The sequence below is a fragment of the Talpa europaea genome (assembly GCF_964194135.1).
Source record: "Talpa europaea genome assembly, chromosome: 10".
Taxonomy (NCBI): domain Eukaryota; kingdom Metazoa; phylum Chordata; class Mammalia; order Eulipotyphla; family Talpidae; genus Talpa; species Talpa europaea.
Window position 1 is genome coordinate 38,179,995 of NC_140077.1, and position 16,213 is coordinate 38,196,207.

The 16,213-nt window shown below is 44.1% G+C and overlaps 1 protein-coding gene across 6 annotated transcripts in view; it reads left to right on the forward strand.

Annotated features, from left to right (window-relative positions):
- Nucleotides 1-16,213, forward strand: part of KCNMA1 (potassium calcium-activated channel subfamily M alpha 1) — a gene marked incomplete at both ends in the record, with an annotated part of 673,962 nt that overhangs the window by 557,525 nt on the left and 100,224 nt on the right. For 4 of the 6 annotated variants that reach the window (XM_084245122.1, XM_084245123.1, XM_084245125.1 and 1 more), the window contains one exon: nt 8,299-8,472. The exons of the other annotated variants lie outside the window; for them this stretch is intronic. In XM_084245122.1, the coding sequence (XP_084101248.1) occupies nt 8,299-8,472 (174 nt within the window). The remainder of the gene's footprint in view (nt 1-8,298; nt 8,473-16,213) is intronic. 6 annotated transcript variants of the gene reach the window in all.

Genomic DNA, 16,213 nt, shown 5'->3' on the forward strand with positions numbered 1-16,213 from the left:
GTTGGGGATGGAGTGGTGAGCAAGACAAAATCAATGTCCTCCTGAAGCCTTCACTGTAGTAAATGAGATGAAAATAGTAATCCACAGAAATAATGAAATAGATCTAGAAACAAGTGCTGGGAAGAGAGACTGCTGAAGTATGAGCAACCTTGTAGGGTGGTGCCTTCACCAGCAAGTTCTAGAAGGCCTCCCTTGGGAGGTGACATTGAATCTCAGGCCCAGTTCAGGTAGGCAGAAGAGCAAGAGCTAAGACCAAGAGGCATGAATAAGTTTGGTGCATTTGAGGGAAGGGAGGCAGGCCAATGGGGATGGTGGTTTAGGGAAGAGAGTTTCAAGATAAGATCAGCTGGACAACAGGACTGTGGTAAGACCCTGGGTTTTAGTGCAATAATAACATTTTAAACAAGGAAATGACACCATCAATTATTTTAAAGGATCTTCCTGGTGATTGTCAGAGAACAGGTTCTAGGAGGTAATACTAGAGGTGGAAGGATGAAGTTTCTTTGACTCCTGCTCTGATTCTGGACTGTCCCTCCTAGGGCACTATAGTGCCAAACTTTAAAGTCCCTAGAATTGAGGTTCAGTCTCTGGGATAATTTTTCCCTCTTATTTTCAGGCAAGCAAACAGCCGTCATTCTGGAGGGAGAGGCATATAATTGTTTGAAATAATTTTGTTCTTTTCATTTGCCTTAAAGTTGGTTCAGCTCATGAAGTGTATAATCTCCCATCACACACAGCACAGATTTCTACAAAAGGACTCCCTCTCCAAAGCCAAGCCAGCATGTCAGGGGTCTCGCTGCCTTCTCTCTGCACACCCCCCCCCCCACCTTGGGCACCTCATGTCATAGCAGCCCTAGGCTGTGAGGTTAATATTTGATAACAATCAGAATTATCCAAATATTATTCTTCCTAATTAAAAGGCCAGAGCAGCCTGTGTTGCAGACAGAAGGGTGCAGATGTGTGTGGGGGGGGGGCAGGGGGATTTGTGGGGTGTTAGAATAAAGTGAGACATCAAACATGACCACCCCTCACTTCCCAGGTGAGTGAGGAGACTGGGGAGCTAGGTTTCAGTTGGAAGGAAAACTTCACTAGAAAGAGCTAGAATTCTTTATAAAGCACTGGGGAATCCCCATACTTCTGGACATACCTTCCCTAGTGCCCTAAGCTGGAGCAGGCAACTGGCCTACATAGACTTTTGTCCAAACCTATTAACCAAGTGTTAATAAGTCACACCGGAATTGGCCAGCTCCACAGAGGCTGAGCTGATGATCAGTGCTGGGCTTTATCCATAGCTTCCTATCCCTCTCCTCCCAACCTTGCTCTTCCCTTTCTATCCTGCCCTCCTTCCCCTCCCCATCACTCAACAAACAGCCTCAAGTGTTTCATGTCATACTATCTGGAGAAACAGTGAATGTGGACATTCCATTTCTGGAAATTCTATGGTAGTATACTTTAACTTTTGCGTTTCTTTCCATTTCTTCATAGCTTCCATCAAGGAAGAGTCAAACTCAACTGTCTGAGGAGCAACCTCTCAGAGTCAACTGTTTACCCTTTTCCTTTTTCTGTATAACAAACCTGGTCTAATGATTTACATTTTCTCCCCCAGCCTCTAAAAGTTTGCCAAAGGGTGGACCCCTAGGGGACAAGTCATGTCTAAATTGATGTGTTTGAAGGAATTCTCTTTAACTTCTAATCATTGACATATCTTTGATTTATTTTTTTTTCTCTTTGCTGCCTTGGAATACGGCCCCCACTCTATTTTAACTGCACACTGGTAGTGATATATTGTGAGTAAAACGGGTTCCCAGCAGCCCGGAGTCCAGTTCCCCCTGTCTTCCTCTAGACAAGATACTTCTTTTTATTTTCTGTGCAGTTTCCTTTTTTTTTTCTTTTGGTATTTATGTTGCATGTAGCAGTGACATCATGCCCTAACTCCCCCATCCAACACAGCCTGCAGAGTAGCCGGGAGCTGGAGAAACCTGAGCAAAGGAATCCCCGTTGCTCATCCACCCCACCCCCAGCCTCTTACCAGCTAGTGGCGCCGTCTTATTTTTCCACTTGAAAATAAGACCTTTACAACAGTGTTTCTCTTGAAGGCCTTGTCTCAGGACCTTTAGGGGACACTGAGTAGGCTGAAGTAATTACCACTATAGCTCTAGATGCCCCCTCAATTGGGGGTCATTATCATGCTTGCCCTATGATTAATTATACTTGGTCTCCTCTGCTATAGAGCTTGAGTTCCACATATGCTGCATATATATTCCTCAGTTGTGATATATATATGATATGTACCAGTACTCTATATGTAAAAATGCATATTTTTATATATAAGCATAGAGTTATTTTATTGAGTGATGTATTTATTACAATATATGTGTCTCTATATGAAAAAGTGCTTGCTAGAGAATTAATTGGACACCTAACCCGGGGACTGTAAGTATCTAAACTGCCTTATCGGAGACAAGTATTTCCACAGTGGTAATTATTTCCTGTAGTCTATAAGGTTCCCTTGCTTTAAAATAAAATTTCTCTTTCGCTCAACACCCCTGAGGACACACAGAGTTCCACTATGGGTGTTAGTCAGGTGTCTTCGAAGATCCTTATTTAAGGCAGGAAGAAGGCTAGAGGAGAATGTTCCATTAGTGAACTGGGTAGACTGCTGAAGGACTAACTGCAAGTGTGTGAGCTTACTCATGGAGCAGGACCCTTTTCACCCACAAGAGATGGTGGTCTCAGAACTGGTATTTCTCTAGGTGCAACGTTGCTTTCGTGGCAACAGCAATGAGCATTGGGTCTTTATGCAAGTGTATGAGTCCCTGAAAACAATACCCAACACTGTAGACCAGTTCAGTACAACCACTCTGGAACTTGGAGAACTCTTAGCACACAGTCCTATTTCTGTGCAGCAAGCAAGTTGTTCATCTGGTTTGGGCTGGTCTTCAGAATTTGCTCAGTGTGCAAACAAAACAAAACAATGACCTTCTTCGATGTGAAGCACAGTTCTGCCAAAACTGACTCCACAGCTCCTGTCATCTGTAGAGCACCTTTAAGGATGGCTTGAGGCCATGAGCCACTTTTATACCTGCAGAGCTGCCTACTATATCTAATGATCCTTCGGAATCAGATGGAAAATGTGGTGTCAATCAACAAACACCTTTAGTGCCAAATTCCTCTGCCTTTCCCAACCACAAGATGGTGGCCAACTAGTTTGGTGTGTTCTGTGCTGCTGCCATTAACTAGCTTTTTCTTTCCACTCTCTCCACTTTTGGAAAACTACCTGGAAGATCTTTCATTTCCCTCCAGAAGCTAATAGGAGGAATTTTGCTAAGTGAAGACATCAGTCCTCATTTGCAGGACTTGAAAGAATGCCCTCTGATTCCCAGTGTCACATCAAACAAATGCCTCAGGCTTACACCTCGGTGGACTTTGTCTTCCATGGATATTTTTACTTACAATTTCAGTTGCTGCTGAGCTTTTGAAGAGCAGCCATAGGGTCAGGCTTGAAAATAATCCTTTCTTCATTGGACTGATTTTAAACATGCAGTTGTGATCTGAAAAGTGTCTGTGAACTGACTGGCAGATTTTTTTTTTCCATCCACACCAGTCTTCCCTAGAATTTGCTCATTTGAAACCTAAAATATTTTTCCCCCAGCAGTTGGAAAACTCCACCTGAGCCTCTCTGTCCAGAGCTACTTTTCCTGCCCCTTCCAACCCACCCTGGAAATTAAGATTCTGCAATTGGAAATTGGCTGACAATTTGGTGGCTGATACAGTGGGCAGATGGTGTTGAGAACAGGATGGAGTCCAACTCCCTCTTCCATTCCAGGCTTGGCTCATAAGGGCTAACTGCAGAGAACCTGAGTTTGATAGCTGATTGTCAGTTTGACACAGGAAAGTGCAGTAACTGTGATGCATCAAAGCAGCCACTTCTCTGCGGATTTCCTTTCTCATGATCATGACCTTTGGAAATACAGGAAAAGTTGTCTGAGAGTGCGTCTGAAATACCTTCCAGTTTTAACCACTGAAGAGTAAACACATAGTTTTGATGAGCTCCATTAAGGAAGTACTTTTTGTTTTGTCTCCACAAATGGTGCGAGGAAGTCATAATGGAAATCTTGGATGAATATCCACTTCATTGCGGTGAAGGAAAGCACATAAAAGCCTTTTCTCCAGTTGTAAAACTGCTAGGACAGGGTTCTTAGGAGAAAGGTGGGACCCAGGGTTTAATTCTTGGCAGCCACAGAACCTTTTGGAATCTGGCACTGGTCCAAGAACAAGAACCTTATGATGTAGGCAAAAGAGAAGACTGTGTCCCCAGAGGCTTATATTTCTGCTTTCATAGAGTTAAGCCGGCCTATGGGGGCAATTCATTGAACATAAAGTTCCCAGAGTCCTAAGATGAAATGACAAGTAGTTACAGCATTCACACCTACCAGACATATCCTCTTGCCTGTTCCCTGTCTCAGACAGCTGCAGCAGAGCCTGAGAAGACCAATGGGCGCCAATGGTCCTCCTCTGCTGGCGATGGCTGCGGAGCCATTTGCTTGCAAGCTGCCACTCTTGACTCTAGGACCTTCTCCTAGAACCTTTCACCTCCTCTCAACATCCACTGTGGATTGTGAGAAACCACTGAATTGAAATGCCGCTGTATACATTTCAATTCTTAAAGGCTTTATAAATTAAGTGATCTCATTAACTAGCTGCTCTTCCACACAGATCCACTAGATGTCCCCACAGATCTACTTTGTCTGATGAAACCCTTGGGGGGGAACAGCCTGTCCTGAGGATTGAGATTTGGGAAGAGAGCATTGGATAACTATAGAGAAAAGAAAAAACAGTAACCACCAGAGGAGAGAGGGCACTTTTCATGTCCAGGGGGTACATAAGAGACTTTCTTCTGTTTTAAATAAATACTGAAACTTTCAAAGGTGTTCTTTGAAACCTAACCTTGGGAGTTGTAAGTGGCACTCTGCTATCTGAAATTAACCTTCTCACCTGCATCAACTCTAGAAAAGGAAACAATCATGGAGAAATGGAAATAGAATACCAGAAGTTCTGAATATCCATGATTCACTCAAGCAAAATCGAAGGATTGGGAAGCAAAAGACAGAGAATTGGTATTTTTTACTCAATTGAGTAAAATTGAAGGTCCACCACTTAATTTTGATGTAATTTTATAAGTTCAGAGTATAATTTTACACCTGGAGTGTCCACATATCCTGGAACAGCTCCCACCATGAAGGCAAATCCTTATCAGGATTTAGTTAAAGAGCTTGTTTGTGACTCGTGGTCCAGAGAAAGGAGCTTCCGGGCTGAATCACACATCCTTCAAGCCTGGCAGTCCCTCCACCAGACGGGAGGTCAAAACGGCCCTTACCTTTTATGAAAGAGGACTGGAAGTAAACAGGTGAAGGGATCGGTGAAAACGATCTATTCCAGAAGTAGAGCAAAGCCCCTCCTGTCCTGGTCAGTGGCACCTGGGTCTAGACCTTGTGATTCACAAAGATTTGTCAACTCAGCGTGTGGGGCACAATCATTTTTAACTGTTTCTGTCCTGTCTTTGAATCTCTCTCATTGATCATTGTTGCTGATTTTTTGTGCTGGTTTTTGTTTGTCTTTTGAGATTTCTACTTTGTATTTGGTGTGAGTGTACAAATGATGACTAGGAAGGAATGACGAGTAAAAGCATGTTTTCTTTTTTATGCATATGCTGCTTTGGAATGTGACTGCTTATAATTAACATTTAATCTTCTTATAGCAAATGGCTTTTTGCTGCTTCGATTACCAGTTTCAGCCTGTTCCTGCATGCTAACAACATGAAATTTTAGAACAATGCATGATCGCCAGAACAACCAACAATAACAGTTGCAAACAGTCCCTGAGAGGCACTAGCTTCAAGTTGTGTTTCCTTCCCAATCCTTATCAAGTAGGAGGTTTAAATTATCCAGTATGATGGGCTTACCTCCGACAAAATCATTTCAAGAGTTATTCCACCTCCCCTTGTCCTTAAAGATGGTATATGTATGTATGTATGTGTATATGTGTGTGTGTATGTGTGTGTGTGTGTGTATGTATATATATTTAAGGACTTTCTTTCCCTATAAATGTGTCAAATTCTATTATCGTATATGAACCCAAAACGTACTATGGAAATGAAAGCCAGGGGCTGCTGCTAATGAGAAGCATAGCATTTCAGAGTTTGATGGGCTTCTCTTCTGCTACAGCATTTGATTAAAATTTTTTTCAAAACAATTTATCTACAGTGAAACAAAAAATCATCTTCATTTCCCTCCTCAGTATAAATAACAAATCAATATTTCCAGAAAAGGAATGAAGAAGGAAAAACCCAGCATGTATTCCCCAAGTTGTAGCCCAGATCTGGATGCTTTTAAAATAACTTTCTTTTCGAGTTTTCAGTGAAAGAGTTTTCCTTCTTTTTTGACTTCAATCACTGTTGTTTGCGGGTGTCCGAGTATTGACACCATGTCCTCTAAATTCTTCTGATTCAAATGCTATAGTGGAACTTTTTCTTTTTTTCCCCTTTTTTTTTTTTTTTTTTTTTTGTGTGTGTGTGTGAAAGCTAAGCTCATGAGCAAGGTATCACGCTGATGTTCCACGCACTGAACAGGGCTGGGGCTGCATGATGTTCTGACTAACCAACTAGCTAGGATGCTAAAAGAACGTGTCCTTAAATGTGAGCCAAGTTTACAGGAATGGAGTTGCTGCTGAAGAGATCTCTCATTCATCTCCCCCAGTGCCTGTTCTTCGCAATCATAACGTTACCCTTGCTTGACAAATATACTGTATGGCAAGTCATAAAGGTCTTAGAACAGGACTTGACCCATTTGAGAGATTTAAACCCCTCTTCCTAGTGACTGTAACATTCTAAGAGGGCAAAACCACAAGCCATATTTTAAAATAAGAGCACAACCATTCTCCACAAAGAAAAAGAAGTGTGTGTGGGGGGTGGCTTTCCAAATGGAGGGTGTGGGCGCAGGGAATAACACCTCTCCACTTCAGCTTGACTGTTTGGCTGTGGTGCTGGGAATAAACATGAATCCTTCTCCCACCCTGTGAGAGAAGCAGTCTGTTTCATGCTAAGTGATAAGCAAACATGTTTGCCAGTTGTAGCATCAAAATGAGGTACAAAAAAGGCTTTTTGTTGTACCAAAATATAAATTGGCTTCAAGGGTAAAGGCAAAGGGTCTTGAGAACCACTAGAGGGTCCAGCAACTTTTGTAGGCTTAGCACTTGAGTTGTATCCCCAGGCAATGCAGAAACTACAGTGCAGGCTTTCGAAGAGCTGGCAGTGCTGCTTGCAAATCTGAGTCACATATTTTACATAGGATCTCTCCTCTAATTTCATGTTTCATAGTTTTTAATCTATGTTGGCTGTAATTTTTCTGTATGAGGAAAAAATTGTGATTAACCAATAGCCCAGTTGCCTTCTCAGTTTTAGGTGGGTGGGGAGAAGAAAGCTGATGCAATTTCCAGATTCAGCTTTAAGCGGAAAATACACCCATGAGTAGCTAAATGCATTCCAATAGACCAACATCTCACACGCTTTTGGTGATTTCTTATTTGTGAACTGCCTTTAATGTCAAATATGCAGCGTTAGCCTTGAGTAGCTGCATTTCTTATATGGACAGATTTGGATATTTGTTCTGTCAAGAGTAAATTTAAATTCCTGTAGGCATCATGTAAACTCACGCTGGGGAAGTTCAGCAGAGGCATCCTCAGATTCTATATTAACACGTAATCGTTTCACATCTAATTTGATGAAAGCTTGTCCCAGGCTCTGCCTAATGCCCAGAAATGGATAGAAATTAGAAAACCTACATATTAGATATTTTTTTTGCATCTTGCAAAAACCATTTATTGTACCAAATAAGCAATTAATCCACTGCGTGTATATCTGTCCTCCTGTATTAATTGTGCCAGGGGAAAAACACTGGTTACGATTTCACTGTCTATAATATGCCCTTCCTCTCATCCCAGATCCTGATTAGAATCAGCCATGCCCTTTCCCTGTGGTCTCCTGCTTTACCTGGGGGAGAAAAGTAATACGCAACAGCCTTGGGGGACTATAAAGGCAATTTATGTTTTCACTGCTTTTTTCTGATGTACAACCAAACTGTTAACCAACAGTCACTCGGCGTTTTTTTTCTGGGTCAAGACTGTTAAAATGAACTAAGACCTGTGTTAAATCCCTTCAGCTCCTTCCAGCTGCCTTGCTGAGCGTGACCTTGCCATTAACTACCGCTCTTCCTCTCCTCCCATCCAACCACATGGTTATAGCCAAGATGTCCATCTACAAGAGAATGAGACGGGCATGTTGTTTTGATTGCGGACGTTCTGAGCGTGACTGCTCGTGCATGTCAGGCCGTGTGCGTGGTAACGTGGACACCCTTGAGAGAGCCTTCCCGCTTTCTTCTGTCTCTGTTAATGATTGCTCCACCAGTTTCCGTGCCTGTAAGTTTACCCCGACACACGCAGTTCCGTGTCTGTGCTGTCTGTGGTATCATTCTCGTCTCGTGCTGTGCCCTGTGGTTCTGTGAATCAGTTGGGCTGGTGTTTTCTTCCCTGTGTAACCTTGTGTGTGGTGCTCTGTTACCCCAGCTGCCTGTGTACGTGTACGTGCTGGGAAGGCCTCCCTCCCTTTGGTAACTTGTGCTTCTTATAAAGCGTGCAGGACTGTGGTATCATCTGGTGATGGTCTCCCTCCCTCTCCTTTAAATGAGGATAAATGGAAATTAATGTGACAGCAAACCCGACGCTATGTCAATATGGAAATGGGTGGAAATGTATAACTGCATATTAGGGGGAAGGCTCTACATCGGACAGGGTAGAGCCTTCCAAGGGAAGAAGTCTAGCGAGAACGAGACCCCTCTAACATTAAATTGCAGATGGTGGGCTTCATTTCTAAAACACAACAGGGCTTAGATGCAGATGAATTCATTTTTGTTTTTGGTTTTTAATTGTGTCAACCTAACCTGAATCTCATTCCTCCGGTGACAGATTGTGTCTTCTGTTCTGGAAAAGAGGACTCTAAAACTGCCAACCTATGTAGACTGGTGGATTCTTGGGTCTCCCCTCAGAAAGATAACTAATTCGAAGGATCATTCCATAAATATCTTTTTTTAGTTTTTCTTTTTTTAAAACATTTTTTTAAAACAATTTTTTTAAGATTTATTTATTTATGCATACAGGAGCTGGGGTGCAGACCAGAGGTATGGGGGAGTGAGAGGATTTACCAGAGACAGACTGAGAGCAGAACAGGTGGACTGACTGAAATATACTGCTGAGGGGAGCAGCGGGTGACACAAGAGAGGTCTGCTGCACCATGTGGGTAGCTCCCTGGCTGGGGATTGAATTCGTGCTGCAGATAGCTTCATAGTGCTGATGCTTAACCCCTTGTGCCACCAGGGAGGCCCTAGTTTTTAAAAAATATAGCACCCTGTTTAACTCAGGTATCCTGATGCAATTCTGATTATAGATATGGCAAAAACTGTGAACCATGGTGCTTATGACATCCTTAGTCCATTGCAAAGGCTTTTGGTATCAGTCATCTTTGTAATCCACAAGCTCAGATACCTTCTGCAGGTCTTGTCATTGGTAGTGACAAAGCTGATGTGTGCCAAAATCCTGAGATTTCCCTCTTCCTGGCCATCAGCACAGGCTGTGCTGGGGCTTCCCTGACATAGAGGATGTGATGAGGGCCCTGGCTTGTACACTGGGGTACTGGGGTATAGGCCCACATCTAAGGCAGAAGGGGTTCAGGCTCCACGCGAAGGCTCAAATGCTATAAAGTGTGGCTGTGACCTTGTTTACTCACTGTTATTAGCATGGGAGGGAGACGGCACTTCCTTCTTCTGTGCTTCACCCCTCTCTCTGGAAAGCACCCAACATGTTTATTGGTGACCAACTTGCCATCCATTTTCTTCTCTTCTAAGTACCCAGAGCTAGTTGCACTAAACGTTCCCCAGTGGGGTTAATTCACACTGGCAGAGGGGTGAGAGAAGCACTTAGCTCTTGAGCATTTTTGTCCATGGAAACCTTGCTTGGCTCACTTGTGAAAGTGGTCCCAGCAGGGGGTGCCGTTGACACATGTACAGTGGAGGGGTGAGCCAGTCTGCGCTGACTTGCAGCTCAGGTTTGAGATATGATCTGTGTATCCAGCTCAGATACACAGTGTTGGAGACATTTGGAAAAGGTAGATCTAAGACCAGCGACTCATCCTCTCTGATTCATCATTTGACATTCCTCTAGACCAGTGCCAAGGGACAAGATTGGATTTCAAAAATGATACCAAGTAGGGGATATATTGAGAGGGATTTTGTACTGTTCCAAGCACACTGGCCTAGGCCTAGAAAGGAAGTTTCCTATAAAATCTTCCTTACAGATGCACAGTAGAAACCCTAACCCCTTTATTCTTGTTGTATGAGTTCTCTAGTTCATATGACACTACCAAAGGGGACTAGTCATAATCATACAAGAATTTGTTTACAGTGTGTGGTAAGACACTAGGTTCAAAAACAGGATCTGGGGAGGAAGAAGTGATGTGGTGAGCTGTGGTGGCAAGCTTGGCCATATCTCTTTGACAGTGGAGAACATAACTACCCACCACCTGAGTTACCCATTTGCTTAAGGTACGGCTTCTTTTGTTTTCAAATAGCTACTAGCCTCTAAAACCTTGGCCAGTGATTCAGTGGAGGAAAGATAGGAGCCACTTGAGCTCTGAGCTCCAGCCTGTGGTTACATTTTGGCAGTGGCCACCCCTACCAATCACAGCAAATTCTGATTCCCTCTGTTCCCAGTGCATGCAATTTCCACTTTGTTCAGGAGAAGTCATCACTGGAGGGATCTGTCAGCTCTGCAATTTTTTAAAAAAGATTTATTTATTTATGCATACAAGAACTGGGGTACAGGCCAGAGGTGGGGTGGTGGTGGTGAGAGACAGAGTGGGGAACAGAACAGGCAGATTGACTGAAATACACTGCTGAGGGGAGCAGTGGGCGAGACAGGAGAGGTGTGCTGCACCATGTGGGTCACCTTCTTGGCCAGGGACCGAACTCGTGCTGCAGTGGCTGTGGATGGCTTCATAGAGCTGCGTCTTAACCCCTTGTGCCACCAGGGAGACCCCCAGCTCTGTAATTTAATCCAAGCATTGACAAAGGCCAGGGGACAAAAAGCTTGGGGTGGGATTGTCCCATACTCTCAGAAGCATCCTGTGCCTGAAACTTGTCTCTCCTACCTCTCCAAAGTCAGACCCACCATAGAAAGCATGGTGCTTGGGCTGTATGTCGAAGCCTTAACTGGTAATGACAGCTCAGGGGGGGTTTGCCTCTTCTGTTTCATCAGTCTCCCTGCCGTCGTCACTCCATCAAACAAAAGCAGATTTCATCTGTCCCTGTGTGAGACCACTCACCTTTGACCATTAATAATAAGTTAGAAAAATCCATTCCAATTGGAGCCCCTTCATGTGCCCACATAAACCCTTCTTCTCCAATTAAAATATGTCTATCTCTATGCAGAATGCCACTGGCAGAGCTCCAATAGCAATCCCTGGGCTTCCCTCGCTGGTGGTGGAGTTGGGTGGTGCCCATTTGACGGAGCTGGTTGACTCAAAGAGCAGTGGTGAGAGTGGGCTTTTCATTAAATATGAGCAGATGTGAAATGTAGAGGGTTTGACAATTAGAAATGGCAGGAGAATGGCCCTTGAATCAAAGTGAGGTCAGATGGGTGGATCAGATTACTTCTCTTACATTCTTTAGTTGTTCTGAAAATCATTTTGAATTAGTGTCAGCAGAGCCCTGATGGGTTTTGCCCTTTGTCTTTTATGCTGGGGCTGTATTGTTTCCCAAGACACTCATTAAAGGTCATTATATTATTATGGAGCTTGCTTTGGTCACAGTCTCCCAGTTGAGCCAGTGTGCTTTGGAGACTGCCTAATTCGTTTCTCTCTTGCCTTTCGTCTCCCTCTTTACTATTTTTTTCTTATAAGGGCAGAGATTTCCGCTTCCAAGGGACATTAAATTGAAACACAAAGTCCCATTATGTGTTTTCTGAAGTGGGGAGAGAAGTAGCCAGTTCCCAGAGGAGTGGTAATATATTAAAAGTGTTCACACAGTTTTAAAGATCTGCCTTCTAGCAAGCCAGGTCTGCTGCTCTTGTCCCGTCCTTGGAGGGTTGGCCCCTTCCGGGTATCGGTTGTTGTTAAGCCATGTACTGTTCTGACCATTGTCTCCTTCTGTCGAACTCAAGAGATGTCAGGCCAGGCTGTGCTAACAAAAGGTCTGCAGAGAAGAAGGACCCGTTTACAAAAGACCTGAAGAAAGTGTCAGAAAAGTAAGGCAAATAGCATCCTGTAGGATCATCCCCAGGGAGTTGTGTTTCTGGCAGGACTGAGTTGTTAATATGGTCATCAGCACATGGTTTCATTTTCTGGTCAGCCTGATTTTCTCTCTACCTCAGGTCATCCTGCTGAGGGCTCCAACTCTCTTCTAAAAGACACTTGCACGGCCTGGGCCCCAGGCTTTTCCTAAGTAGCTATGTTCTAATATGATCAAATAGAAAAAAATCTGTGTCTAGCAACACAAACATACCCATATAGAATTAGGTTCTAATCAGCTCCATTTCTCCTTAAAATTGTTTTCTAAACTGGTCTTTTTCTCTGTTCAGAATGTATTCTTGTCGTTTCAGTCTTGTTTGATACATGATTGCAAAGCCTAACAGAAATGGACAATTAAAATTATGATGCAGTGACAATGTAGGGCACTATTGATTCAGACCCGCTGAGACCTCCCTGGTGTGATGCTGGCCCAAACCCTCAGGAACTCTGGCATGAGCAAATTAATCATGTGGTTGAGGAGAAACATCTTTAGACTTACACTTGGAAATAGATTTAGCTCAAGTACATGTGTGATCACTCACACCAACCTTTCAATTTGCTAATAGTTTAAACCTGCACAATTACATATATACTCTTTTGCCAACTACTGTAGCTAATTTTAAATTGTGCATGACTTTTTTTTTTTCTGGGTATAAATATAATCCAAAGAGGCATTCACCTCCAATGGTTAAGTTGAGAGAAGTCCAATACGATTAGGTTGAAGGGAGATATACCAAAATCAGTTTAGTGTAATCTTGAGTCTTGTCAGATAATAAACAAAAATCAGCTTATCCTGAGTAGCCTTTGGTTTGTACAGGGGAAGAATTAACATTGTCAATAGAACTAAAGTCAGTCGAGTGAACTAATGGCATTTTGAAGTACATAAAATCAGATACGAGGGCAAGAGGTGGAAACAGCTCTGGGAGGATGTCTATAACAGCACATACCCTATGCCGTCAGTCTCTGATGCCTGGAAAGGGAGATTTAATTTAATAAGCTGCATTTAAAATTCAACACCCTGTAATTATCTCATTCCTTTTACGCGTAGTTTTGGGTGACTTCCTCAAGCTCCCATTCCTAAATTTTATTTATCTTGCTTTGGGGCCCTGAAACCAAAGATTCCCTCTTCCTACCACTCCCATCACTGATTGAAAGCAACAGGAGAATCAGAGAAGACACAGCCCAAATCAATGCAATCACAGTTCCCCATGATTTTTTTAAAATTTATTTATGCGTACAAGAACTGGGGTACAGACTAGAGGTGCAGATGGGTGAGAGGACTCACCAGAGACAGAGTGGGCAACAGAACAAGCAGTTGACTAAAATACACTGCCAAGGGGAGCAGCGGGCAAGCCAGAAGAGGTCTGGGGTGCCATGTGGGTCACCACCCTGGCAGGGGATCGAACTCATGCTGCAGTGACTGTGAATAGCTTCATAGTATGGCAACTTAACCCCTTGCACCACCAGGGAGGACCCTCCCATGCATTTTTTAAAGCCCATTCTTTCTGCATCTGCCACTTCTCCTCTTGGTCTTTGTGCATGCTGGTATGATGTCCCTCCCCGGCTTCCACTCTCTCTTAGTCTCTCAGTGGCCATGATATTGAATGCTAAGGCACTCCTAGCCCTCTATCTAGACTTGACCCCTGAGTCCTCATCTAACCAATGGCACTTCCTCCCAGGAGATGGGCACAGGAAGGCAGATGGGCTCAGCAGTCATCAAGCCACTGCATGGGCCTGCTGTACCTGCAGGGCCTCCTGGGGCACATCTGTTGGTAGCAGGCATGGCCAACGAGGCCACACTGAGCCATGTTTAGCAATAGGTTGACTGGGACTGTGCCTTCCTATGTGCTTACTGACATGGAGGTCAGCTCATTCATCCCGCTTGGGCAAAATTTCATTAGAAAAGAATCCTTTAAGTTGCCCATCTCTAAAGAATGCCACGCACACCCGGTTTGTATACGTAATAAAATGCTTCTTTTTCTCAGTTTGGTATCAGGTAAAATAGGTGACTTACCTTGTGGTGCTTCCATCCTCTCCCCTCCGACCACCCCCTAATAGTGTTGTTGAATTCCGTCAGTTAAATTGGCCCTGAAGAGACATGCCATAGAGATGAAAGAGAAAGGGCATAGTAGGCAAAAGGCAGCCGACTATTCAAAAGAAATCCTTTGAAACAGTTGGGAGACAAGAAGCAGAAAAGGTCAGAAAGAGGAAAGGATCCCTGGTGTCAGCTCCATGGCTTGGACACCCCCCTTCCCAGTGATCCGTTGCTTTGATAAGTGGCTTGGCTTCAAGGGCCAGCTAGAAAAGACTTTGGCGTGCCACAAGTAAGCCGAGCGGGGCCCTTACGCAAGGTGACATGGAAATTATGTTTGCATTTTCATTTCGGAACAGTGACCATTTGTCACGAGACTCGCCTTGACAGCTCCTGTCCACCAGGCAGTGGAGGTCCCATCTCACCGCCATGGTGGAGGACAGATGTGGCCGGTTAGCTCTCCATTTCTCTCCCTCCTCTACTATCTCAGGCGACAGATGCCAGGGCCAGCCTGCCTTTCATGTGAGTTTCTTGTCAAGGCTCTGCCTTGAGCCCCAATCCTGACCTTTACTGTATGAAATAAAGTACTGATGAACAAGCAGAGGTTTGAATTAGAGCAGGCTTGGAGCAAATGTCAAGTCCATCTCGGCCTCCCTCCTCCACCTGCACCAGGAGCCTGGATTAGACCCAGTCTGGAGTTTGCAGCGCCTTAGGCTTTATGGGTCTGGGGAGACATAACTTATTAACAAAGAGTTATTAAATTTTTATCAATTTTACAACACAATGTAAATGCCTTCTATGAATCTACATTGTATTCATTATCATTTAAAACGTTAATTAAGTCAAAGTTGCATTTAATTTCTCTCTAAATGGGCCTCTGGGAAGAGGCTTTTAGAAACATCTGTGGGAGCTTCCGGCTCATGGAGACGGGAATCCCTGAGCCCACGCTCAGGATAGCCCTCTGAGTTGATTGCCATTGCATGTCTATGGCTAATTTGTTGTCATGCAATCGGGCATCATCTCAAATTAGTATAGGCCGATAGTGGTGGAAACCACTGGAGAGAGGCTCCAGGGCTGGAGACACCAGCTCCATGCTTCCTGCCCTCAGAACCTATCCTGATGGAAGTGAGCAGTTATTCCAGTGCCTTTGGGCTGGGACTGCCTGGATTTTTTCCTTCCCGTATGGTGTCCATCCTTTTTTTTTTTTTAAGATTTATTTATTTATGCATCCAAGAGCTGGGGTACAGGCCAAGATGCAGGGGGTGAGAGGATCCACCAGAGACAGAGTGGGGAACAGAACAGGCAGACTGACTGAAATATGCTGCTGAGGGGAGCAGCAGGCGAGACAGGAGAGATCTGCTTTGCCATGTGGGTTTCTCACTGGCTGGCTGGGTATCGAACTCATGCTGCAGAGGCTGTGGATTGCTTCATAGTGCAGTGCTTAATCCCTTGTGCCACCAGGGAGGCCCAGTGTCCATCCATTTAACCGGATGCTTCCTTCATCTGAGATGGATGATTCTGTCACCTGCCCCTGCAAACTGAGGACATTTGTCAGATGCTCATCGGAAAGACCTTATTCCTTGGAATCTCTGATTCGCATGTAAACCTAGAGGCAGTAAGCACAGAAGAGCCTAGAATGGAGTGGACTTGAATGATTAACCCATTGTGCCTGCTGGTGAGGAGACAGGAGAGAGGCCTACTCAGATTCGCTGAAAAAATTCTTTTCTCCTTTGGAGGCTAAGTGGATGTTTTTGTCTGAGTTGAACATACACAGACTCCCCAAACAAATC